Raw genomic sequence first — 22,602 nt, 5'->3', positions numbered from 1 at the left:
GGGAGGAGATGGGGGAGTGAGGAGGGGGGGGGGGGTGAGGAGCGGTGACGGGGGTTAGGGACAGTGGGGGGGGGTGGGGGCTGAGGGACTTACCCATGGCATCAGCTGGAAACAGCACTGGCCGGGAGAAGGGAGAGTATGAGTGTAAAAGAGCAAAACAAATGAGATCAGATGTCTGAGTCACCATCCTCTAACTAGGTGAGTTTCCCTGGCAGGAGCCAAGCCTAAACGTTATTACAATAGACCTTGTGTGAGATATAGACCTATAAAACTGAACAACATGCTTAATTGATTAACACCTGAAGGTGTGACTTCCTACCAATACATACTGTGGTGGTGAGTGTGGATGTTAAGAGATGAAGTGATTAGTGTGTTTGATAGTGAGGTCATGGTCACAACTGTCCCCTGTAAGGTGTTGGCCTACTGCATTAAAACTAGGCATTCTGCAGGTTGCTCTGAGACTCTTTTGCTGCACCTGTTCTGGCAAGTTCAGACACCACCTGGACCCTCAATCACCTGTCATTTCCTCTTTCACCTGTTTCCTCGTGCTTCTACCTGCCCTGTGCTGCCCACAACAGACCGCTCGCTCGCTCACTGCCCTGGTTCCACTATATTCAGTCCACCCAGATCAAAAACCCCATGGCGATGTATATGCAAATGCTTTTGAGGCTTTGCAGATTTTTTTTTCTAAACAGGCAGATGTGTTCAATGAAACGCCTATCTGTGGCAGAAAGTTCAGCTTGTGCGCCTTAAATATAGAAAGTGTCTTTCTCTAAAGTTGTGTCCATTTTGTGCCAGGGGGATTATTATTATAAATATTGTCGAACAAACAAAAATAGATTAAATAGCAAATAGATTACCAAGATTCCTCTGTAGCAAGAGATTTTCAGAACTTTTTGCAACTACTGAGAACTACTGCAAGAACATTTGTGGGATGATGCGGTCACATATTTTCATTTTAATTACTCAAAAACACACACACACAAAAAAACTCAAATAAGTTAGCAAATGGTCAAAAGTTCTTTCAAGTATTGTTATGGGCTAATTCATCACACTTTAGTGTCTGGCCCTTCCCACTGAACAAACTGGCTGACCTAGAACACATCTGTTTTCAGTGTTTCACGGTCACTGTGTCTCTCTATTGGGCAAACAGCTGGGGGCGTTTGTTTGCAGCCATCTGTTTGCTTAGGATGAAGATAGCTGAAATGACTGGGGGTGTGTGCAGGGGGTGACCTTCTTACTTCCTCTACCTTTTTTTGCCTTCTTCTGCAGCTTCAGGGTGTCGGAAGACTTCTTCTTGATCTCTTGTCTGGCCTTCTTATACTCTGTGAGATGCAGACACAACAGTTTCACCAGATTATGGAAAGCAGAAGTACACTCAACAACAACAACAACACAAATATGTAGGAAATCGTTCATGTGATTAAACAGCTGTTAAACGCAACATTTAAGCAATATTGCCAACGATGGGGGATGGTCTTTTAAACTAAGACGATTCCATGGGGCCTCACACTAAATATAGGTCATATGTAATCCTCGCCCTGACATATGTGCTCTGGCATTTGGGGATCATTTCATGTTTTAGCTTGAAATATAATAGTAAAGGGGCGTTCACACCAGGAACGATAACCACAACGATAACTATAACCATAACGATAAACACTGTCCACACTGACCAACGATAAGCAAAGTCTCTCCTTGTGTTAATGAATGTGATGGCTAAAATGTGATGGGTATGGAATGGCAGTTAGTTTTTTCTCAAAATCGCTCTGAAAGTGATCCCCAACAATATCGTTCTTCATGTCGTTATAGTTTGTGTGAACGTCGTCATTCATATTAACAAGAACAACATTTTTTTATAGTTCTCATTCTTGGTGTGAATGGCCCTTAATGGATGGCAGTTATTACCATTTTGAGTGGCCTTATTTGTCTTTTTCTGTACTACACTGTTCAATCCAGAAACCCCAAAGGAGCATTATAGACATAGATTATTAGAAGGCAAAAAACCTCTCACAATTACATATTTTTTAAATTGTCAATCGGTCACATTTAAGCAGCCAAGAGGAGAGCTAAGGAATGGCCGGCACAAGAGACTGGACAGCTCACCTTTGGCATGGTCTTTGTCAAGAGTGTTGGCCCCTTTCTTCCAGTCCTCTATGTGATCCTGCAATGGGTTGATGAGGCAGTCTATGAGAGCCCTGTGAGGGAACACACATAGAAGACTTTTTAGCCTATGCCACCAGCCCATACCTATACCACATGCCTTCATCCAAGGGCACTCCCTGAGAAAAGAACTCACAGCCTGAGTTATGTTGTGTACAGCCCTGCTCTACCAATGGAGCTACATGCTATACGACTTCTAACCCACCACAAATATGACCTCACAAGGTCACAAGGAAGTGGTAGAAAACAGAAGATGCATTGGAGCTCAAATGTATCCTGAGATGGAGCAGTTGAATGTCTGACTGATTGGCCACTGCATCACTGTAGTGATGTTACCAGTGCGCAAGCCTGTGCCCGCCTGCCCGCCTGCCTGTCCACCAGTCTGCCTGCCTGCCTGTCTGCCCGCCTGCCTGTCTGCCAGTCTGTCTGCCCGCCCGCCTGTCTGCCCGCCCGCCCGCCTGTCTGTCTGTCCACCAGTCTGTCTGCCCGCCCGCCTGTCTGTCTGTCCACCAGTCTGTCTGCCCGCCTGCCTGCCCACCTGCCTGCCCACCCGTCTGCCCGTCTGCCTACCCGTCAGCCTATCTGTCTGTCCCATGGCACTGTGTGACTCCAATGCAGGAATGAAGCGAAAATAGCAACTCCGTCTGCAGACTTTTATTTTAGTCTCTGATTTTCCTGCTCTCTCTCCCTCCATCCCTCCCTCCCTCCCTCTGTCTCCCACTCCCTCTCTCTCTCCATTCTCCAACAGCTCGACCACAAGTCTCTGATTTACAGTAACGGCAGCGGAGACGCAGGGTGAGCTCCCTCCAAAGTACCGTTCTCAAATTACACGCCTGTGAGCTGTGTGTGTAAGGGTGGCTCGAAGGCCGCCGAGAAGAGGCGGAAAAACCAGCAGGGCCTCCTGACCGTCTGAGACCTGAGTCCTTGCTTTAAGTTCCACTCCCATCGAGCCCTAAGTCAGATATCAGAGCGGGGTACAGTTTTTTAGGGGGGTCTTTTTATGCCTTTAATGTGACAGGACAGTGGAGAGTGACAGGAAGCGATGGGGTGGGATCAGAAAATGACCTGGACTCAAGTGTGGTACGGGTGCTGCGACCAGTTGCCCCAAAAAAAAAAAAAAAAAATTCAGCTTCGTCCTCTGTGCTCACTGCTGCATTTTGAAGGGGAGGGGGATTTGTAGACCTCCAGGCTCTTGTTTATCAGGAACATTATCCATTTACACATTGGTATTGAGGCGACAGAGTATTAAGAGAGGTGTTGGTGGGATGTGAATATGTTACATTGACAACTGCCGCAGTCTGGCCTCGATGCTTCTGTGCCTCATACACATCCTGGTCAGGGCCGAGCCGATGTCCCTGGTGCTCCCTGAAACACACACACACACAAACACAGCCAGACAGTATTAATACCACACAGGGCCAATGTCTCTGATGCTCCCTGCAACACCAAACACAACCAGACAGTATTAATACCACACAGAGCAATAAGGTGATATTTAATTACATTCAAAAAGGTGTAGAAAACTAAAATATAGACACAACACATCATTAAACACAAAAAATGTCTGCAGTGAATCCTTTTTTTCTTTCAATAAGGGCAGTCTCTTAAGTCTGCCCCACATAAAACATCCTCTCTTCTCTTTGCTCTGATGGCATATTTCTTAAGACTGTTTTCTGCCTCAGACGTGCAGAATAAGCAGCAGATGCAGATGAACAGCGCCTATTCAAAATCACTTCCGCTGCTTAAACGGCTCTTAAGGCAGCTGAGGCTCATCTTACACAGATGAGGCACAGAAGCTGGACATAATGAACACACGTGAGTGATGCCTGTCAGACAGAGGGAGATGGAGAGAGGCCTGAGTTTGAGTTCACACTGGCTGGAGAGAGGAGGAGAAGAGACGGGAGAGCAGCTGTGTCTGTTGGATGTTCCACTGCGCTCCAGCCCAAGTTTCCAGACAGGCCAGGAGTGTGTGTGTGTGTGAGATGGACAAACATGTTGGAGTCAACACGTCTGGAAAAGCGACTTCACTCTGCATGGCATGCCGCTGACCTACAGCAGACACCTTCACGTGACTGGAGAAGTGCTTAACATCTCTCTCACACACACACACACACACACACACACACACACACACACACACACACACACGAAGGTTTGGCCCCAATTAGCCGACAACTTGGTTGTGGAAAAACAAGTTAACATGATTTCACTTCCAAAGAAGATTCAAAGATTCAAAAGAGTTTCTCTTTTATGCTTTTCCCCAAACTAAAAACCTAAAATATTAAATGATGTAAAAAAGAAAGGGGGGGGGGGGCAAACCTCATGAATGCTTTCCGTCTTGGGTCAATCAGTGCGTTGTATTCTTTCTACACGAGCCCACAGTCCGTCTATTCAGGCCGGCTCCCTTCATACAGTCTCCCTCCCTCCCACAGAGGGCCTCAGATAGTCTTACTTTTGTTTCCGCTCCTCGGCCGGCCAGCACAATACACACAGACCCGGGACTGTTCCAGCCGGAGAGGAGCGGAGTGGAGCGCTGCCGCTGCTGCTCTCCTGACATTTCACTTGTTGTTTGTGACTTCTGGGCGCGCCGGTCCTCAGAGATAAATACTGCTTTTCAGGAGCCGCCCGCTACCACCACCACTGCCGCCGCTGGCCTGTCATGTGTGAGTGCACAGTGGCAGAAACACTACACTGCACGCTCACACTTACACTCCTGTCTCCGCACTTCCCTCAATGGCTGACCGCTCTGGGAGGGGGGGGGGGGGGGAGCTCCCTATAAATAAAGCAGCTTTCCTGTTTTAATTGCGTGGAGGATTACGGCGGGTTTAGGCAAACGCCCGTGTGTCAAATCCACACTAATGCCATTCATCAGGAGAGCGTTCTGTCTCGGGACGGATAACGATCTCTGGTCACGTCTATCAGCTACCATCACAAATGCCGTTTCAGAGTGCAAACTGAAAATGACTTGCGCACATGGAAGCAATGAGGCGTGGGCCAGTGTCTCTTACCAAGGGACAGACTTGTTCTTATCTCAGAGCTTCTGATGGCGGCAGAAACAAAGAGTACACACACGCCCACACACGCGCACACACACACACACACACACACACACACACACACACACACACACAGAGTACAGTGGTTTGGTTATGGTATGGGATTTGGCAGACGCTTTTGTCCAAAGCGAACTTGTACATGTCACAGTGACTAGTAATATTCTAATAACCACTACTCAAATTCCCATATTGGAAAGCTCCTCAGTATTGTTGAACAACATTGCACTACATAATGCCGTTAAGAAAGAAAACAAATGTAGCAAACTTTATTATACCGCAATCCTTTTTCCATACCTTCAGGATACCATCAAAGTCTAGTGATCTTAAGGTAGGTACGCAAAGGAAAATTTACTTCAACTGATCACAATTACGGTTTTCCTGAAATTTCAGTTGGCAATCACTGCTTCTATTATGGTACATCAGTATTCCAAAACAGTAGACCCAACAATGTCACAACAACTTATCTTTTACGATAACAGCACAGTGACTGCAACACAAAAACCATCTACTGGAATTCTTCCTTAATGAGACCGCTGGACGCCCAATTGAACAAATCTGCCGGGTTTCGGAGCCAGATAAGCCCAACTTGAAAGAGCACCTGGCCGTGTCATTTCAGATGGGCTGAGTTCAGTTCTGCAGATCACAACCCCCCCCCCCCCTCAGCACAGATGTTCTCCATCTCCACAGGCTCTACCCCCAGAGAAGGCCCTTGTGCGCAACAGCAGCCAGCCGCCCATTTTGTTGCTAATTACAGGAACAGAGCCAGAGGCTGCTGGGCAGTTCGCACACACACACACTCACGCACGCACGCACACACAACTCAGCAGCAGATCTTTAGCCAGGAGCTAATGCCCCTGGGCCTTGAGACCCTGAACCCCCTTCAGTGCTTCAGAGAGCAGCTACCGCTTCCACACACACACTCCCTTTAAAAGCCCTCAGCAGCGTAGGCAGGGCCTGCTGGCTCTGGTTGACCACGGCTGGCCTCTCCGCACCTGAGCTGCATTTGTTTCGTGCCTGAAAACACCGTGACGCTCGCTGCCCCTGTAGTCCAGGACACGAGCACAACAAACTCAGAGCAGATGGACTTCATACGGGTCTGCTCAAGACTTAAGTCCCCCCAAGAGGACGCTTCTTTTCTCTCGCTTGTTGACCTTTAAACTTTAAGGTTCGTCTTTAGTCCAAGCTTCAGTCTTTAGACAAGATGTCTTTTGAGCTTCTTCACCTGCAAAATACTTGTCTGTCTGTTTTTGCCCATTTTGTGAGCAAAGTGCAACAAATGCAAAGCTTCTAGTTTTTAAATGAGAGATTGGATTTTTAGTGTTCCCTGTACTGGTCCTTGGCACGGCCACATTAGGGTCATTCAGACACATAGGGACTTTTTGCAGAATTTATATAAAGTCGAGATCATAACAAGCTGGTCATAGTTCAGAGGGCCAGGAGTCTCTGGCCAGCGTGCTATCTAACTCTTGCTTCCTGCCTTTTGTTATCTGAATGAAGAGGTTTCAAATGTCCACTGCTGTGATATACACAGCCAATGAGCACGTCTTCCTTTTCGCTTGAATGGTCAAGTCACAAAGAGAGACAATGCAAACCCCTTCAAGCGTTAACAAGATAGAGATCTGTACACATACCATACGGACACATACAGATTGGTCCCACAGCAAAACACCATTAAAGCTACTTTCTCATTTGTTTGTTGCATTTTAGCACCCAAAAATATCGACCAGTTCACAATAATACAGGGTTGAATAAGTAAAAGCCACATAAATTCAGTGCTTTTATGTAGGCACAGCTTCGTTAAAACCAGAGGATGATGATTGCTAGATGAAAGTAATCATGAAACTTGTGTGTGTGTGTGTGTGTGTGTGCTTCTACTCCAATAAAACCATAAAACAACACTAAAACACTAAGAGTCAGGCCATGACAGATGGTTTCGGTTATCAATCATGTTGACCCTAAAAAACAACTTGGGCACATGCCTTCTCATGCAGTGTATTTGACACATCGGTGTGAGGCCAGTTCTGCTGGGGCCAAAACAAGGTGGCTGATTCACAGAAAACTCTGAATGGCACTTTTCAATAGGGCTCAGCTACGTAGTCAGCTACACGTTTTGGCCTGCCTGGCAAGACAAGGCCACCCAAGCCATTCTCTAATGATTCATTACCATTAATTAAAGCCAGTGAGAAACACTCTCCAACATGCCAGCTCCACTGTTCCCCAGCCCAATTAGGGAAGGGGGGGGGGGTCCTTGTGTCAGTAGGGGCAGAGTGCCTTTAGGCCACCCACGGTCACCCACAGAGTGAGAACAGCACGCATCATCCACCGTCACCCCAGTGGACAGTGTGTGTGTGACAAACTTCCCTCAGTGGACAATTTGCCACAAATGTGTCACAGCTCCCATTCGTTAGCCTCTCGTTATGACATTGTTTTCAGCTCCCACAACTTCAGCTCATTAAAAACATGAATAAATGATGCCAGAGTAACAGGAGGAGGAGCACAAGAGTCCAAACTAAGGCCAGGGCCAGCATGGCTTTTTACGCTCCACTCCATGCAACTAGGGCGTACTACTGCAGATATACACCCATACACTCAACGCCAACAGAAACATGGAACCTAGTAGCAGCTTTGAGACAAAAGTGTTTGAAATAACATGCTGCCACAAGTACCTAAAACCTTGGGAATGGTCAAACTCTGAGGAATATTTTTGTTCAACTACTAAAAATGACACTCTGGCATTATGTTTAATTTTGGAGATGTATTTCTGGGCCTCCTCCTAAACTGGTCATACATTAAAGGGGCCAAGACACAGAGCCAAGGGATAGGTCCTTTCAGTGCAATGAACTAGGAAGATGAGTAGACCTTGACTGAAAAGCCACACTGATTTCAGCCATCTTTATTAGATGAACCTGACCTGATGATATCAGTCAGCGAACCTCTGGCATTTATTCAGTTAGAACCCGTTTCTTGTTTAGAGCCAGTGAACCCAGGGATATAACACACCAGAGGCATGTCAGTAGACTATGTGATAATTCTGTTTTAGGGAGAAACATAACACATCTGGATTATGCCGAATTACCGGCACTCAATGACAAACTGGCATCCGGAGATGTCAACAAGACCTTAAATCCAACAAATCTGCAATAAGACATAAATCTTATAATTCTACATCTCTAATCTCACAAATGAATGAGTTTGTACGACCAGGGCTGATTTTATAAGGGGAGTGGAAATGTTTCAGTTAGCTTGTAGTGTCCTTGATGAACTCAAATGTTTGACTATAGAGACTTGACAGTCTTAATTGGGTTGCGGTCTTCTTTTAAGTACTGGGGTGAGACTAAGCACTTCTGTCTGGTGACCTTTAACCTTTAAAAGTGTCACTCCAGTTCATGTTCATGTCATGTGTGTGAAAAGAAAAAAAATCCCTTGTCGAAACCTTTGGTGAGAAACCATATATATATAAAAAATAAAATAAAATCACACATCATAAAAATGAGCAATCTGATTTAGCATATAAACCAGCCTCAAGGCCATACACCACCTCTACTAACTAATTTTTGTGTTGTTTCACTCAAGATGTAGTCGGCTGATTAGTATAAAGTCGACTTGACCCAAATCTTAAATCTGGCCCATATCCTCACACAGGATGACAGCTAGACAGAATTGGGATGCAATAGCTTTTCCCCAACATGTGGATTAGTCTTGACCCTAGATAATCAGAGGGAAACCTCAGGCCCTCTACTCCCTCAGTCTCAAGAGACTCATTCAGATTACTCACAGAAGTGGACATGGTTCCGGATTTCAAGGGCATAAATCAAAGAGGGCAAAAAGAAGGAAACCAATAGCTAAATGGGCCAAATGAAAGGATGTGAAGTTAATCCCTTTCAAGCATTGCTGTGATCAGTTGATGCCTTTTAGTGCTTTAAATTCAGTCACACACACACACACACACACACGCACGCTTCATCACTGCTAATGGCTGACACTGGTATGTCAGGCTACTCCATTCCTAAAATGAGCCCGCACTGCTCAGTGCCAAGATTCCAGAGAGATCTGGAGCCGAAGCTGGAGCCAGAGTGGGCAGAGGCCGCGCCTCGTCCAGGCGATCGCGCCAGTTTGAGCCCGGAGACCGACCGTAGGATCCCACGACTGAGCTTCCTCTCAGAGAGCGCTGCATGACTTCATCTTCGCTCATTAACCAGCAGGGCAGATGGACACCATCCGCTGGCCTGAAACAGGGGTGCATGGCCTCGTGTTGGAGAAAGTCAAGGGACCTTCACAAAGGCCTCCACTGTTGGGGGTTCTACAGTAGTAGCCTATGCAGGACCCTAAGAAGGCCCCCTCGCCTGGCTCACAAAAGACCCATAATAAAGTCAGAGCATTTAGACAGACATGCACACAGGCCCATTCAGCAAGCCACAGGGAACCATTATCCATTCAAGGAAAATATGATCTGAGCACCATTGGTATCTATGGGAAAAATGAACCAGGCTTCTAAAACAAAACAAAAAAAAAGCATGAGGGCTTCTTTACCAGCACATGACTGCTTCTGCTAAGAGAGTTGCACGACCAAATTAAGCATTTGTCTGTTGCGTGTTGCTTTCATGAGAGAGCACATTTGTGTACATGTCACATCACATGCGAAGTGACCACTTGAGAAGCATAGTATGGAGCAGGTCTCTCTCGCTCACACACACACACACACACACACACACACAGCGTGATTCAGACTGGGATTTAGAAAAGAGCGATGCCTGAGACAAGCCCTAACTCTGTGATCAAATCAGCCAAATCTGATTTAATAATTAATGGCCTTGCGGTAAACAAGTCATGGGGTTTCCAGTGAAGAGACCTGAAAAGCACTCTGATAAAAGGACCAGTCAGAGACATGGGAGAGCGATGGGAAAAGACTTGCCCAGAGACTCTGGACAAACACTGATAAAGGGGAAGTAAACAAAATAAGATGGTAGTCTTGCGCTGCTACATAAAAAGGGTAGATCTGCATAAAGGCGTGTAGGCCTGATTTGCACAACACAGTGTACCTAAACAAACCTGCACACACGTAGACACATAACACAGGCACCCTCAACAAATGAGTGGACTACAATGCTCACCAGTCAGTTATTGGAAAGAATCTCATTGAAAACACCCACCTTCAAGATCAAACTGATAGAAGTAACATGTCTCAACAAACTCTGATAAAGTTGGAACATTTTTTTTAGCATGATTGAAAACCAGTGGAACTATGATAACAGATTCAAAGAGCAAATTGTATCCTGTCATGATAGGTTGAGCATAACAACATGCCATTATAACAACAGCATTAGACTCACTACTCTGATGAGCCAGACATGAGAAGTGTATTCCGAGCCTCAGGCTAAGATAAACAAACACAACCCTTAGTCAGACAGAGTAAACATTACGACACATTATCTTTCACAATCTCTTATCCCCATATTGAACTTGAAAACAGACACACTTCACAGATGTTTAATGTGGACAAAAAATAACCTTTCCAGTGTATTTTCTTTTTACTTGGAATCTCAACACACAAAAAACCCCGCAAAAAATGTATACAGCATTCCAACTATAGGACGCTTAGAGTGTGTTTGTTGTTAATTCAAGGTGTCAAGGGTATTCACTTACAGGGTGCAAAGTTTGCACAGCAGGAGTTTGACATGCAGGAGAGGTCATCTTAGGGCCTGTCCACACGGAGACGCTTTTTAGGTTAAACGCAGAGGTTTTGCTTCGTCTTGGCCGAGCGTCCAAACGAATCCTGTAAACGCACTGCCCGAAACCGCACTTTTCTGAAACCTGGTCCCAGAGTGGAGAAATCTGAAACCGTAGCCTGTTTGAGGGTTAGTCCACACGTACGAAACCGATCTTTTTTTCCTCCGTCTTCCCTGAAACCGCATCAAGAATATTTTCGTCCAAACGGATCCATCTCAACACGACTCAACACGTTACTTCATACGCCAGGCCTATAGGTGGCACTGTTTCTTTACAGAAATTGACCAAAGTTTATAGCAATATTATAAATGTGGCGACAGAATAGCCTAGAACTTGGGTAAGCCTTGCGTTTAGTAGCCTAATTCAAGTCAAGTCGGCTTTTATTGTCAATTTCTTTACATGCACTGGTCATACAAAGAATTGAAATTTCGTTTCTTACTTTCCCATGCAGACATAGACATGCTTTAAATACAGACATAGACATACTATAGACATAGCCATAGACAATAAACATTAAATTAAAGTGCAAGACTGAAATATAGAACATGTATGTATCAAAATAGAAATATAGGACATATATATAAAAAAAAAAAGAGGTAGTTGCGGTGATAGCCAAAACTAATGAGAATCACTGTCCTACAACCAAAGGAAGTAAAGGTGATTAGTAGGCCTACCTGCGTTAGCCAAATAAAAGACGGGACTGCACCCTTCACAAACCGTAAAATAAAGTTTATTAGTTTTACAGTTGACAGTTCACCATCAGTCCACACAAACAATTCTGGTTTCCTTGCACTAGCCATTTTAGCGTTACCCTATTCTGTCTGTTTTAAAGCGCAAGTTTTGGTGAATTTCTGTAAAGACACAGTGCCACCTATAGGCCTGGGGTATGAAGTAACGTGTTGAGTCGTGTTGAGATGGATCCGTTTGGACGCAAATATTCTTGATACGGTTCCAGGGAAGACGGAGGAAAAAAAGATCGGTTTGGTACGTGTGGACTAGGCCTTAAGTGCAAAGATTCCAGTCAATTTGCACGTCCAGCATCTCATTTGAATAACAAAATCAAAGACTCGGGCTACACTCTGACTCTACCCAAGCTGTGGGGAAACCACTGTCTAGAGAACACGAGATGGAAAGTCACACTCATGTCTCGCGTCCACTCAGCCATTACACGCACGACACAGTTTGCACGTCTGAGTCCGCATGAACTCAGTCCACGTGACTGGGTGAAAAACTATATCAATCATTTCAATCATCAAATCTTAGACAACTGTCTGGTTTCAGTAGGTGACAAGACGTCTGATCGGTGACAAGACACACTCCTGTGGCGAGGGAAATTCCTTCCAATAGAAAGCGGATCCTGAAAAGAGGCCATTGACACCTGATTCGGAGAGCAGTATGATTACTGCTACTATGGCAGGTTATAAAAGTAACCTGGGAAAGATAAGGAACATGTTTGTTATAACTTTTATTTGTGCATCAGGGGCTGTTTAAATTACTGGACAGGGTAGGGCTTTTCATAGTTTGTTTATTTTTTCATTTTCTCATTAATAGCAGAAAAGTTCAGTGTTGCCACTCTAGCAGACATTTGGATTTCTTTTTTCTTTCTAAAAATCCAAGTGGAAAGTATGTTTTACTTCCCCTTCTGCAACGTCAATGGTCAAAAAGTGGAAAAGTACACAGCTGTTGTTTGTACACTTCACTCAATATTTACATATCGACTTGTGTGCGCAAACACTAGGACGTTGCGTCACATGCAAATCCAGCATATGTTCGCCTTCTTTCCATTTCATCATCCACACCAACTCTACAGTACCTTATGCTTTGCAGTTAAAAGAAGTGAAGCACTTATGACTAACAGCACCATAGGCGCCCTAAGCTTTAAAAATCCTTTATGTATTCTAAGTGGCACCTTTTTTATATGTGTGTACACAAATGAGTCGTTACATTTACTACTACTACTATAATCAGGCCAGTGGGTGGGCATGTCGGCTGCAATTCTGCCCTCTCCCACCCCTCTTCCTCCTCCTCTTCCTCCTCCTCCTCCTCCCGCCCCTCGGGCAGACAGCAGGGTGCCGTCGGCACATGCCAACGGATGCCACAGCTGTAGGGCTTATTATAATCCTGCTCTAATAACCTCCTAACTCTGGCGCTCGTGGCGGAGATGGCGCGGCACAGCTGTACCGTGGGGGTAATCAGTCAAAACCTGCAGAACGAGCTCCGCTTCCTGTCTGCAGTTGCCTCATACGAGACGGGCAGTTTCTATGGCGACTGTCAACGCCCCAGAAGTTGACAAGACAGACCGCCGCGAGCAGATGAGTGAGTGCAGGGTGGACACCGCTGTGGCGTCATCGCCGACGTCAGCGCCAGCTCCAAACGTGTGACGTGTACACGACCCCCAAACGGTTGACAGGAGCGGGAGGAAAAGTTATGAGGAGGGCTAAACGCTGTAGAGTACAGTGATTTAGCTTTGCCTGGGAGTGCTTGCGTCTGCATGTGGGCCTGTGTGTGTGTGTGTGTGTGTGTGTGTGTGTGTGTGTGTGTGTGTGTGTCTTGTCTGCTGTTGAAGCCATCTCCTCCACACCACTCTGCAGGGGTCTGCTACCCTGTGATCCCTCTGCTCCATCACACTGCTGCATGGGGGGAGGCGGACACACACACACACACCACACACACACACACACACACACACACGAGAGGCCACCAGACCAGCCTGAGGAGCTTTGCAGCTGTGCTACATGATTAAGACCAAAGGGTAACCTCCATAAGGGCTCGTGCCTACATACACACAAACACACGCACACACACACAATAAGCAAAGGGTGGGGTATAGTCTGGGTTGTAAAAGTGACCTTGATTGGTCAAAAAAGTTTATATTCAAATAGGCTAGTGCAATACTTGAATTTCTGGGTTGGACCTTACTCCCAAGAAATATGGCCCCATCAAAGAGCCACCGCTTCCTAATTGCACTGCCACATTTCAAATAGCTACAGACATTAAATATTAATCTGACGGGCCACAAACCTTTGGGTGTACACATCATGTAAACACACAAATGAGGTTTGGCCATTTGAGGAGACGGATAAACAACCTACTTGATAGGAATTGACACTAAGCCAGAATGAGCTAACTCTAAGCAGTAAACAGGCACCTTTCAGCTCAACTCAGCAGAGTAGGCAGTCAATGATACACAAACTGCACACACACGCACGCACGCACGCACGCACGCACGCACACACGCACACACGCACACACGCACACTTCTCCTCAAAATCACAAACACATGTTTACCATTACAGCTATCAGACCCCTTGTTGGCAAACAGGGAGTCATCAGATTAAGACTTCTATCTCGATGGAAAATCATGAACTACACAGGAAGACAGCCACTGGTTACTACCATATGGCACGAGTGTGTTACATTGTTATGCTGTTGTATACTGTATGTTGTGTGGCCTGTAGGGGATAGCTATGGAGACTGGAGAGTCTTTTTTCCTGATTAGAGAGCACTTTTGGCAGCTATCAACAGGCAATGTTAAGCTGCACAAACAAAGAGGTCTTGGCACTCAACTGAATTTGATTGGATAGCCTTACATTTCTGTCAGTTGTTAACACAAATTTGAGGTGCTTTAGAATTTATGACATATTCCCTTGGCTCCCATTCTTGGGTAGAAGCAATAACGCTTATTCAATTCCACCAAACAAACTCAAACTCGTTGCAAAGATCTAGGCTTTCGGCCCAGCTGTGAGGAAGACCCTAACTGAAGGGTGAGCCTGCATCTCCAGACACAAGGCAATGATGTATGTTGTCCTCCTCACTCTCCCATCACACAGTTCACATGAGAGCACACGGAAAAGATTCTCATAAAGTCAAAAAGAGGAAAGATAACAGACCGTTGTTAGAGGAAAAAGGAGGCTAGAAGTCCCTGGGCCTGTGAGTCACGAACACCAGAGCCGGGCAACAAACACATATCATTTTCATTTGTGTTCATATTAAAAATGGAAGTAAACATTTCTTAAGCAACAATGATCTGTGCAGTAGGCCAATGTTCAAGTATTGCAAGAGGCTTAAAAACTTCTTTTAACACAAAACACTACTCTGGAATCAAAAAACAACAATGAAAAGAAGACTAGGGAAGAATTAAGCAATAAGCCCAGAGAGTGGCTTATTGCTTTTCTAAAACTGTTACCATAAATACCTGGCAGTTTCATAAAGTAAAGGCACAGCAACTAGAAATAGAACCGATTCCCTCTTCCGCCAAGAAATATATTTCCTCTATCTGAATGGTTGCCAAGCAACGTTGAAACGTAGCTACTTTAATTTTTGTATCAAGTTATGGTAGCGCAGTAATATACAACGAAACGCGGTCAAGGTGTATGTTTATGCTGCATTTTACAACGGCATCGAACACGATTCAGCCAATCACATCAAGGACCGGAACTATCAGTTTTAGAAAACAGTCTAATAGTATGTAGCTGTTGGTGCTGCTATTATTTTGATTTATTTGAGAAGCCATTTCATTGTTTACCACTTGCCGTTGACAACGTCACTCATCATCTTTTGACAGGTACGTGTACCTGACCTGCTGATGCATAACAGCAGCATAAAAACAAAACAAAACCACACAAATATAGACACCACCCTTCACCACGAGCTCAATGAAAAACAAACGCTGACAGAAGGACTGCGCAAAAAAAAGAGAAAGAAACTCTGGGAGTACAGTCACTGCCCTGTTTTCTGCTAAACCAGATAAACATGTTAAAACACGTCAAACACACAAGCCATCGGTGAGGGGCCCCAACAAACTAGAACTATGACATTACGCCACAGATGCTGGAGCGTTGGTGTAGTCATCTTACGAAATATATTTTGTAATGTATAAATGTGCGTGATTAAACCCAAAGCTCAGTTAAGCTCCGTTTCAGTGCTATTTTAGGAGACAGAAAGTCTAAAACTAGACAGATGACTTGCCAAAGGGTTCTGGCCGGTCAAACTCCACCCAAAGTACTCTCAGGACCATGGATGCCGACAGGGACTGATGGAAGCTCGCTAGTCAACTGATGTACTGTTTTTTGGCCATATTATTTGATTATGGTGCTCCTAAAGGTGATCTTGTGTTTCAGTGGGGTTTCATGGCCACAGTGTGTGCAATGAAGTAGCACTATGAGGCTATGTGAAAAACAACATATAGAATTCTAGTAGAAAGGTTCTAGTGAAACTCTGGCTCAGTGGGGACACTGTTTATGTGTGTGTGTGTGTGTGTGTGTGTGTGTGTGTGTGTGTGTGTGTGTGTGCGAGAGAGAGAGACAGACAGAGAGAGACAGTCACAGCCATCTGCACCATCACTGCCAGCTACTTGCATGAGACCCTGCAAGTGAGTCAGCAAAATATTCCAGCACTGTAGAGTCAATCACAAATAAACAGGCGCACACACACACTTGTGAGTGACGCTATGTGTGTGTGTCTCTCTCTCTCACAGTCTCTCTCTCTCTCTCACACACACACACACACACACACACACACACACACACACACACACACAGGATGTGAGCACTAAAGGACCCTCTACCCTTCCCATTTCCTCCGCTGGCGTGCTTGATGAATGCCCATGTCTTTCTGAGCCTGGCCTATTTTTAGGTACTCATGAGGCAGGCTGCCTGGAAGGAAGGGAGGGAGGGAGGGAGGGAGGGTGTGTACGTGCACGTGCGTGTGTGTGTGTGTGATACTTCACGTTTGAAAATGTCCAATCTTAAATGTGCACGTCATAGTTGAATGATTTACACACACGCAGGGGGATGGAGAGCACTACAACTCCTTCAGAGGAATTTTATTGGCTGCCCCCCTTCATTCCCAGTACAGTTTAGAGATTGGGTGACAATCATCACAGAACCAAAAAGCAATAAATATGCTGCTTACCTCGAGAGCTGGTCGCCAGGTCAGCAACCTTCTGGAAGGCATCGAGGAAGGCTGCCGTGGCCACCACTGTGGTTCTGGACAGACAGAGGAACAGCACAGGGGTCACTGTTAGGTTCACCTACCTCTCACCACAGCCATCTTTTGTTTGTTTGTTTGTTTAATTTAAAGCCATTTCACCAACTAAGGCTATTTAATGGCCAGAACATTGTTTAAATCCACAGCCATCTTTAATAGCACTGGCAATAAAAAGCTTTCCTCCAAGAGCATGTTCACAATGTTTTGAGGACTTGTCAGCCGAGATGAATACTTCTAAGGCCGTGTGAAGGTTCAAGTAGAAGGCTTATTAATGGTAGGCTGCTTCTTAGGAGTTCTTTGGTGCAGAGCCGCCAGCAAAAAATAGTGGGAGAAACAAAAACACAGGTGAATATGCATCAGGGCAAACAGGTGCTGGAGTATTGGTTGCCTTAGGTTATCTGTCTTTGATGAATCATACCCTCTATAACACTTGATATAATGGCTTTAAGGTGTACAGTAACTGATAAGTAACTCACTTTCCATCACAAGACAAATCCTTCCCCCACCCTTACACCTTGATGGAAAAAAAAGGAAAAGAAGAGGGGAAAAAAGTGCACTCGCTCAGCACAGCGATTTCTCCTCAATGTTTGGAATGTCTGACGGGGGCAGACAATTGTGAAATCTGATCATGTGTTTCAGTGTTTCCACTGGCTGCCACGAGTGAGGCAAGCGATTGGGTGAGCGAGTTGGGGGGGAGAGGCTGCCGCTTAGGGGGGCACGAGCAAGACCGTGAGCGCTGGCCTGGCGCAGACTCAACCACCGTCTCATCAAAACACTAACGTCATGTGGACAACCGCACAACTGGACAACATGTGCCTCTCGTTGGGCGAGTTGTGAGCCAGACAGTGTAAAAGTTATTTAGCGCAGCCCAGTTTCAGTCTACCCACCACACGATGTGGCACAATTAAGATGAGCTGGTTGTAAACCTCCCTGACTATTTCACAGCTCAACACCGTCCACAAACTTGGACTCTAACCATGACTACAAAGATGTTACAGCCAGAGATGCTGGTGCATTGGTGCACTCATCTTACAAAATATATTTTGTAACGTATAAACGTCCAGCGTAAACGTATCTGACTGGGGATATGCGAGCCTCAGTCAAGCCCAGCTGCTGAGAGAGGCAGCAGGACGACACGGCAGAGGACGCAGTGCAGGAGGGGCCTTTTCTTCACAGGGTGATAAAAATACTCCCTCGCTCTAAAAAAAGGCCTTCTCCTCCCTGGGACAAAGGAAATGAGGATCTCCTAATTCTTTTCTATTTTGGGAGGAGACAGAGCTCCTGGCTTCAGCTGCAAGATCCCTAATCAGGTCATAGAATGGCTTTAAAAACACCAGTGAGAACTGAGAAGCATGTGTGATCTAAAACTACTCAAACAACTTTCACCACCGCCCCCCCTTTAAACACACACACACACACACACACACACACACACACACACACACACACACACACACACACAGTGTTGACATAGGATGAACATAAACAGGGTCAGGCTCTATTCTTGTCTATGGCATTGGGTATGTGTCGAACTCCAGCATGGGACGCAGTCTTGTGGAGGGGTCACACTGCGTTGGAGGGAAAAGAACATCAGGCCTCTGCCTAAAAAAATATTTTGTTTACAAATCTCCTGATTTGACTCATGTCAAGCAGAGAGATCAGAGTCGGAGCAGAGCGCTGAGGTTACACCACAGGAAAAGAAGCAGAGCTGACTAAAAAACAGTAATTATAGAGCTTTGTAGTTCGAGTGCACAGACTAAATTACAGAGCTTTTGCCTTCGGGGCTTCATTTGGAGGCCTAGGAGCGGCCATTTCCAGTCCTGTAACCGTTCCACCCTCAATGAATGTTCCAGAAGTGGAGTATCAGACACCAATATGCTTTCAACCCCCCAGACAGGACGTCTTGGATTGTATGTGGTGTTTAAAAAACATTTCATCACTCTGTAATCATACCTTTCAGCACACTAACATGGGGACACTCGAGGAAATGCTTTACACGTTTTCAGACAGCGTCACCGAACTGAAACAATTTTCAAGTGTTGGACTTCTGATTGGATTAAGCAACATATTTATGGGTTTTAAGATGATGGGGGCAGAACTAACACATCAACAGAACCATGGTGACCATCCAGCCACTTCTGCTGTATTATGCTGAGTACTTCCATAACTTCAGACAGACCAATGGTCTCTGTGTGTCATTCACTGATACACTACAGCAAAGAGAAAACAACCACAACCACTCATGCAAGACCTGTTCATTGTCTTCTGCAACATTCTTGGAACTAATTTTGTATGAATTATGGTCTGTCCCATTAGTTATAATTATTTGCATCACAACTCCGGAAAGGCTCCGCAATTATGACTCACCTTAGCTGGGATTGCAGCTTTGAAGCTTTGCTTATGAAATCCTCCCAGACTGGATAACTGCTCTGTAAAAAAAAGAAAACAAAACAAAAAAGCCATGTCAAAATATTGTGTGCAAAGCATCTTGAAAGTTCAGAAGCTCTGCTAAATAGCTCTACATTCAACTTTGACCTTAACTTTAGCTCACACACATAGGCCTTAATAAAACTAGGCTAAGCTCAGAGGGCACCGAAATGTATGTCAGGTACCTGTCTTTCGGTTAAGACTGTAGAAAGATAGACAGTCACTCAACATTTCAGAGGAAATGGGCATACCGCACGGTCTCACTAGCCTATATGGGTCAGGGTAAGAGTCTGGGTGGGATGGGGTTCCACTCCTTCTATCAACAACAAATTTTGACCCTTGCGGGTTGCCCTGAGGGCTCATAACTAGTGCTAATGAGATACTTCACATTCCAAAAACCCTGCTCCTATAGTGAGCCATTATAAAAGTGGGGTGCAGGAATGCATTTGAGATGTCTGGCATTGATTTGTTGCCATCACTGTCCTCAGAATGTCACTCCATGCAATTCTATACCTATGTCAAGAAGAGGGGTTGGTATTCTGACTGAAAATGTGAGTATGTGTAAGGACGTCTCTGTGTGTGTGTAGAGAGAGAGAGAGAGAGAGAGAGAGAGAGAGAGAGAGAGAGAGAGAGAGAGAGAGACACTAGGGCAGCACGTAACCCCCATGTTATTCCAGATGACATTAAACATAATTCCTGCTGGAGTGGGACAGCCATAAATGCTGAACTCTACAAAATACAATAACAAATTAAGCATTGTGTGCACTACACAGAGTTATCTTTCCCTGTACAGCATTCAAGACTACTGCATAGTGTCTGCTCCTCAGTGTTCCAGACCCCTAGAGGGCCGGGCTCCTTAATGGTGTACACTGTACAGTAATCTCTACTAGCTTAGTTCTGCCAGCTCTACAGATGTATTGTGTGATTCCCCCCACTGAAAGAGAGTAGTGGTAAAGATACAATGCTACGTATCACCACATCTCTGTAAATGGCAAAATGTATCGAACTCATGGGACCTGTAATTGTAGGGCAATTATAACACAAACTCAATTAGATACAGGGCGTTCAAGATTGGAGTTGATATGGTCAGACAATGTTCCCCATGTTCATCACCCAGCCAACATCTGACACTCAGTGGAAGTTTGCAATGGATGTTATCACCCTCAGCATAGGCCTAGAGGCCTACATGACATTAGTGGTCAAATCAACATCACATAGAGCAAGTGCAGGTGTGCTAAAGGAAAGAGGAACATACAGTAAACCACTGCAGGAAGCTGTTTGTTACTGTTCACCTTTTGGTTCTCAGAAACGAATCGAATAGCAACAAAGTCCAGAAGGTTTTTGTAACTTATGCCATTGCCTTGACCTGAGCAACTTAAGGTAAATCACACCATTGACAAGCTACCCAAACAACCTTGCAGCACGTTTTAGCGTTGGCACAAACTCATTTGGCGTAATTGATGACCAACGTTATGATTTTGCTTCAATATCTAGCTAAAGGTCAACATTAGGAAAAGGTCAGGAAAGGCGCGACTTAACGTTAGACGATGATGATAACGTTATGCATATTTCAAAGGTTCTTACATCCTTCTAGATTCGCTGGTTAACACAATACAAACGCTAATTTAACTCTAAGAGCTCCCACAAAAAATCCACCCAGACGACTAAACAAGGTAACGTTATTATGTCAGCCCTGTTGAATAAATGAAAACAACAAAACAATACAGAAGTTCCCTTACCTTCATGTCACCGATAATAGTTTGAAAAAGGCCTCCAAGTGCACTGCATTCTTTTTCAATAACAGCCTCCATTTTTACAAACAACCTGGTCAGGTATGCCTTTCTCACTGGCTAGCCGACGACTTTTTCGCTTGGTTGGTTAGCACGCAAAGAGGCTTGTATTATTAGGTGTCGCTCAGATCAAAAGAAATTGCCCACTTCAGAAGTCCTTCGACAAAACTGATATGTTTTTTATGCTTCTATTCGAAATAATGAGAGTAGCCTACAATTATTTTTCTGTCACCGTAGAGCCCTGACTTTAGCCAGCTAATGAGAACTAACGAACAAACATTGGGGGATGCAAAGAGTGGACGGCGAGATTTAAAACCCCACTTCTTCCCCACAATGGTACGCATTCCATGACTGTAGGATGCACAGCCCCCGAAAATCTGATAACGTTTAAATACAAAAAAACTGACGTTGATTGTATTCCCAGTCTGAAAACGTAAGCCTATGACTCCTATGGAGACCAGTAGTATCCATAACACAAATTCCAACGGAGGTCCCCGTGAGTGTAGTACTCGCGTCTACGAACATCAGCCGCAGCTCCAGAGTTGTGAGCCCAGTTGTGATTGCGCGTCCATGACTTCTCCCAGAAAACCCAAGCGCGTGCCTCATTCGTCACCCCGCCCCTCTCAACATTGGGGGAGGGGTGGATACTTGGAGGGGTGACTTGTTTTCAAAGTTGTGGATGATAGCCTCTGGTGGCTATCAGAGGGACTTCAGCTTGCACCTATTTGCACAAAAGAAAGTTAGTACAGCGGCTAAGGCCAGATTTTTACCGGAATCGTTCAGTTTTTGCAGAAAGCACGAAACTTGGTACAATTATAGTACTACCTCTAGTGATCAAAAATTGAAATGGACCCCAACACATAGCGCCCCCTAGTGGCCCCTATCTTGACTTCAAATTTGGCCACCAAAATATGCCCTTTTTTTCTACATTTATAATGCTATGCTGCTTTTAACACATAATATGACATCTATAGCCATCTTTCAGCATTATGAAATATATGATGAGACAATCATGCATAAATAATGGCAGACATGTTGGATTTTAAAGAAGTAGCCATACATTATGACACTGAGTCAAAAACTGGGGTGCGTTTAGGCTATGTGTGAAGTTTTGACTGTGTGACTAAACCCTGCACTTGCCTGGACTCAATCCTTCTAATTTGCCCCTAGAGGCTGGCATGCTAGCAAGGAGGTTAAAACCCATGGATGCTAGTCAGTGAACCAGCACTTTTAGGACACTTGCTAGTGCGTTCAGCGCCCAGTCCTTGGGTGTGCTTTGTGGTGGAAACACCAAAAGCTCAATACAGGTAAAGTTGAGGTTGTTCTGATATAGTTAAGTCCAAGACTTGCTTGAAGACCACTTTCTCCAAAAACTTTGACAAGAAAGGAAGAAGGGAGATAGGTCTGTAAAAAAAGGAATGGTGGCAAATTATACTTTTTCCATCTTGATC

General features: G+C 45.0%; 1 protein-coding gene across 1 annotated transcript in view; it reads right to left on the bottom strand.

The window, feature by feature from the left end:
• Positions 1–21,710, bottom strand: part of LOC125295841 (protein MTSS 1-like) — a 32,752-nt gene extending 11,042 nt beyond the window's left edge. The window contains 6 exon segments of the mRNA XM_048245368.1: positions 1,251–1,325; positions 2,107–2,198; positions 3,444–3,528; positions 16,860–16,933; positions 19,302–19,363; positions 21,101–21,710. Of these exon segments, the coding sequence (XP_048101325.1) occupies positions 1,251–1,325; positions 2,107–2,198; positions 3,444–3,528; positions 16,860–16,933; positions 19,302–19,363; positions 21,101–21,172 (460 nt within the window). The 5' untranslated portion in view covers positions 21,173–21,710.
• Between the last annotated feature and the right edge of the window lie 892 nt (positions 21,711–22,602).

Source organism: Alosa alosa, chromosome 6, assembly GCF_017589495.1.
Source record: "Alosa alosa isolate M-15738 ecotype Scorff River chromosome 6, AALO_Geno_1.1, whole genome shotgun sequence".
Lineage (NCBI taxonomy): Eukaryota > Metazoa > Chordata > Actinopteri > Clupeiformes > Clupeidae > Alosa > Alosa alosa.
The sequence above is the reverse complement of the archived record's forward strand: the minus strand, read 5'-3'. Positions and strand labels throughout refer to the sequence as shown.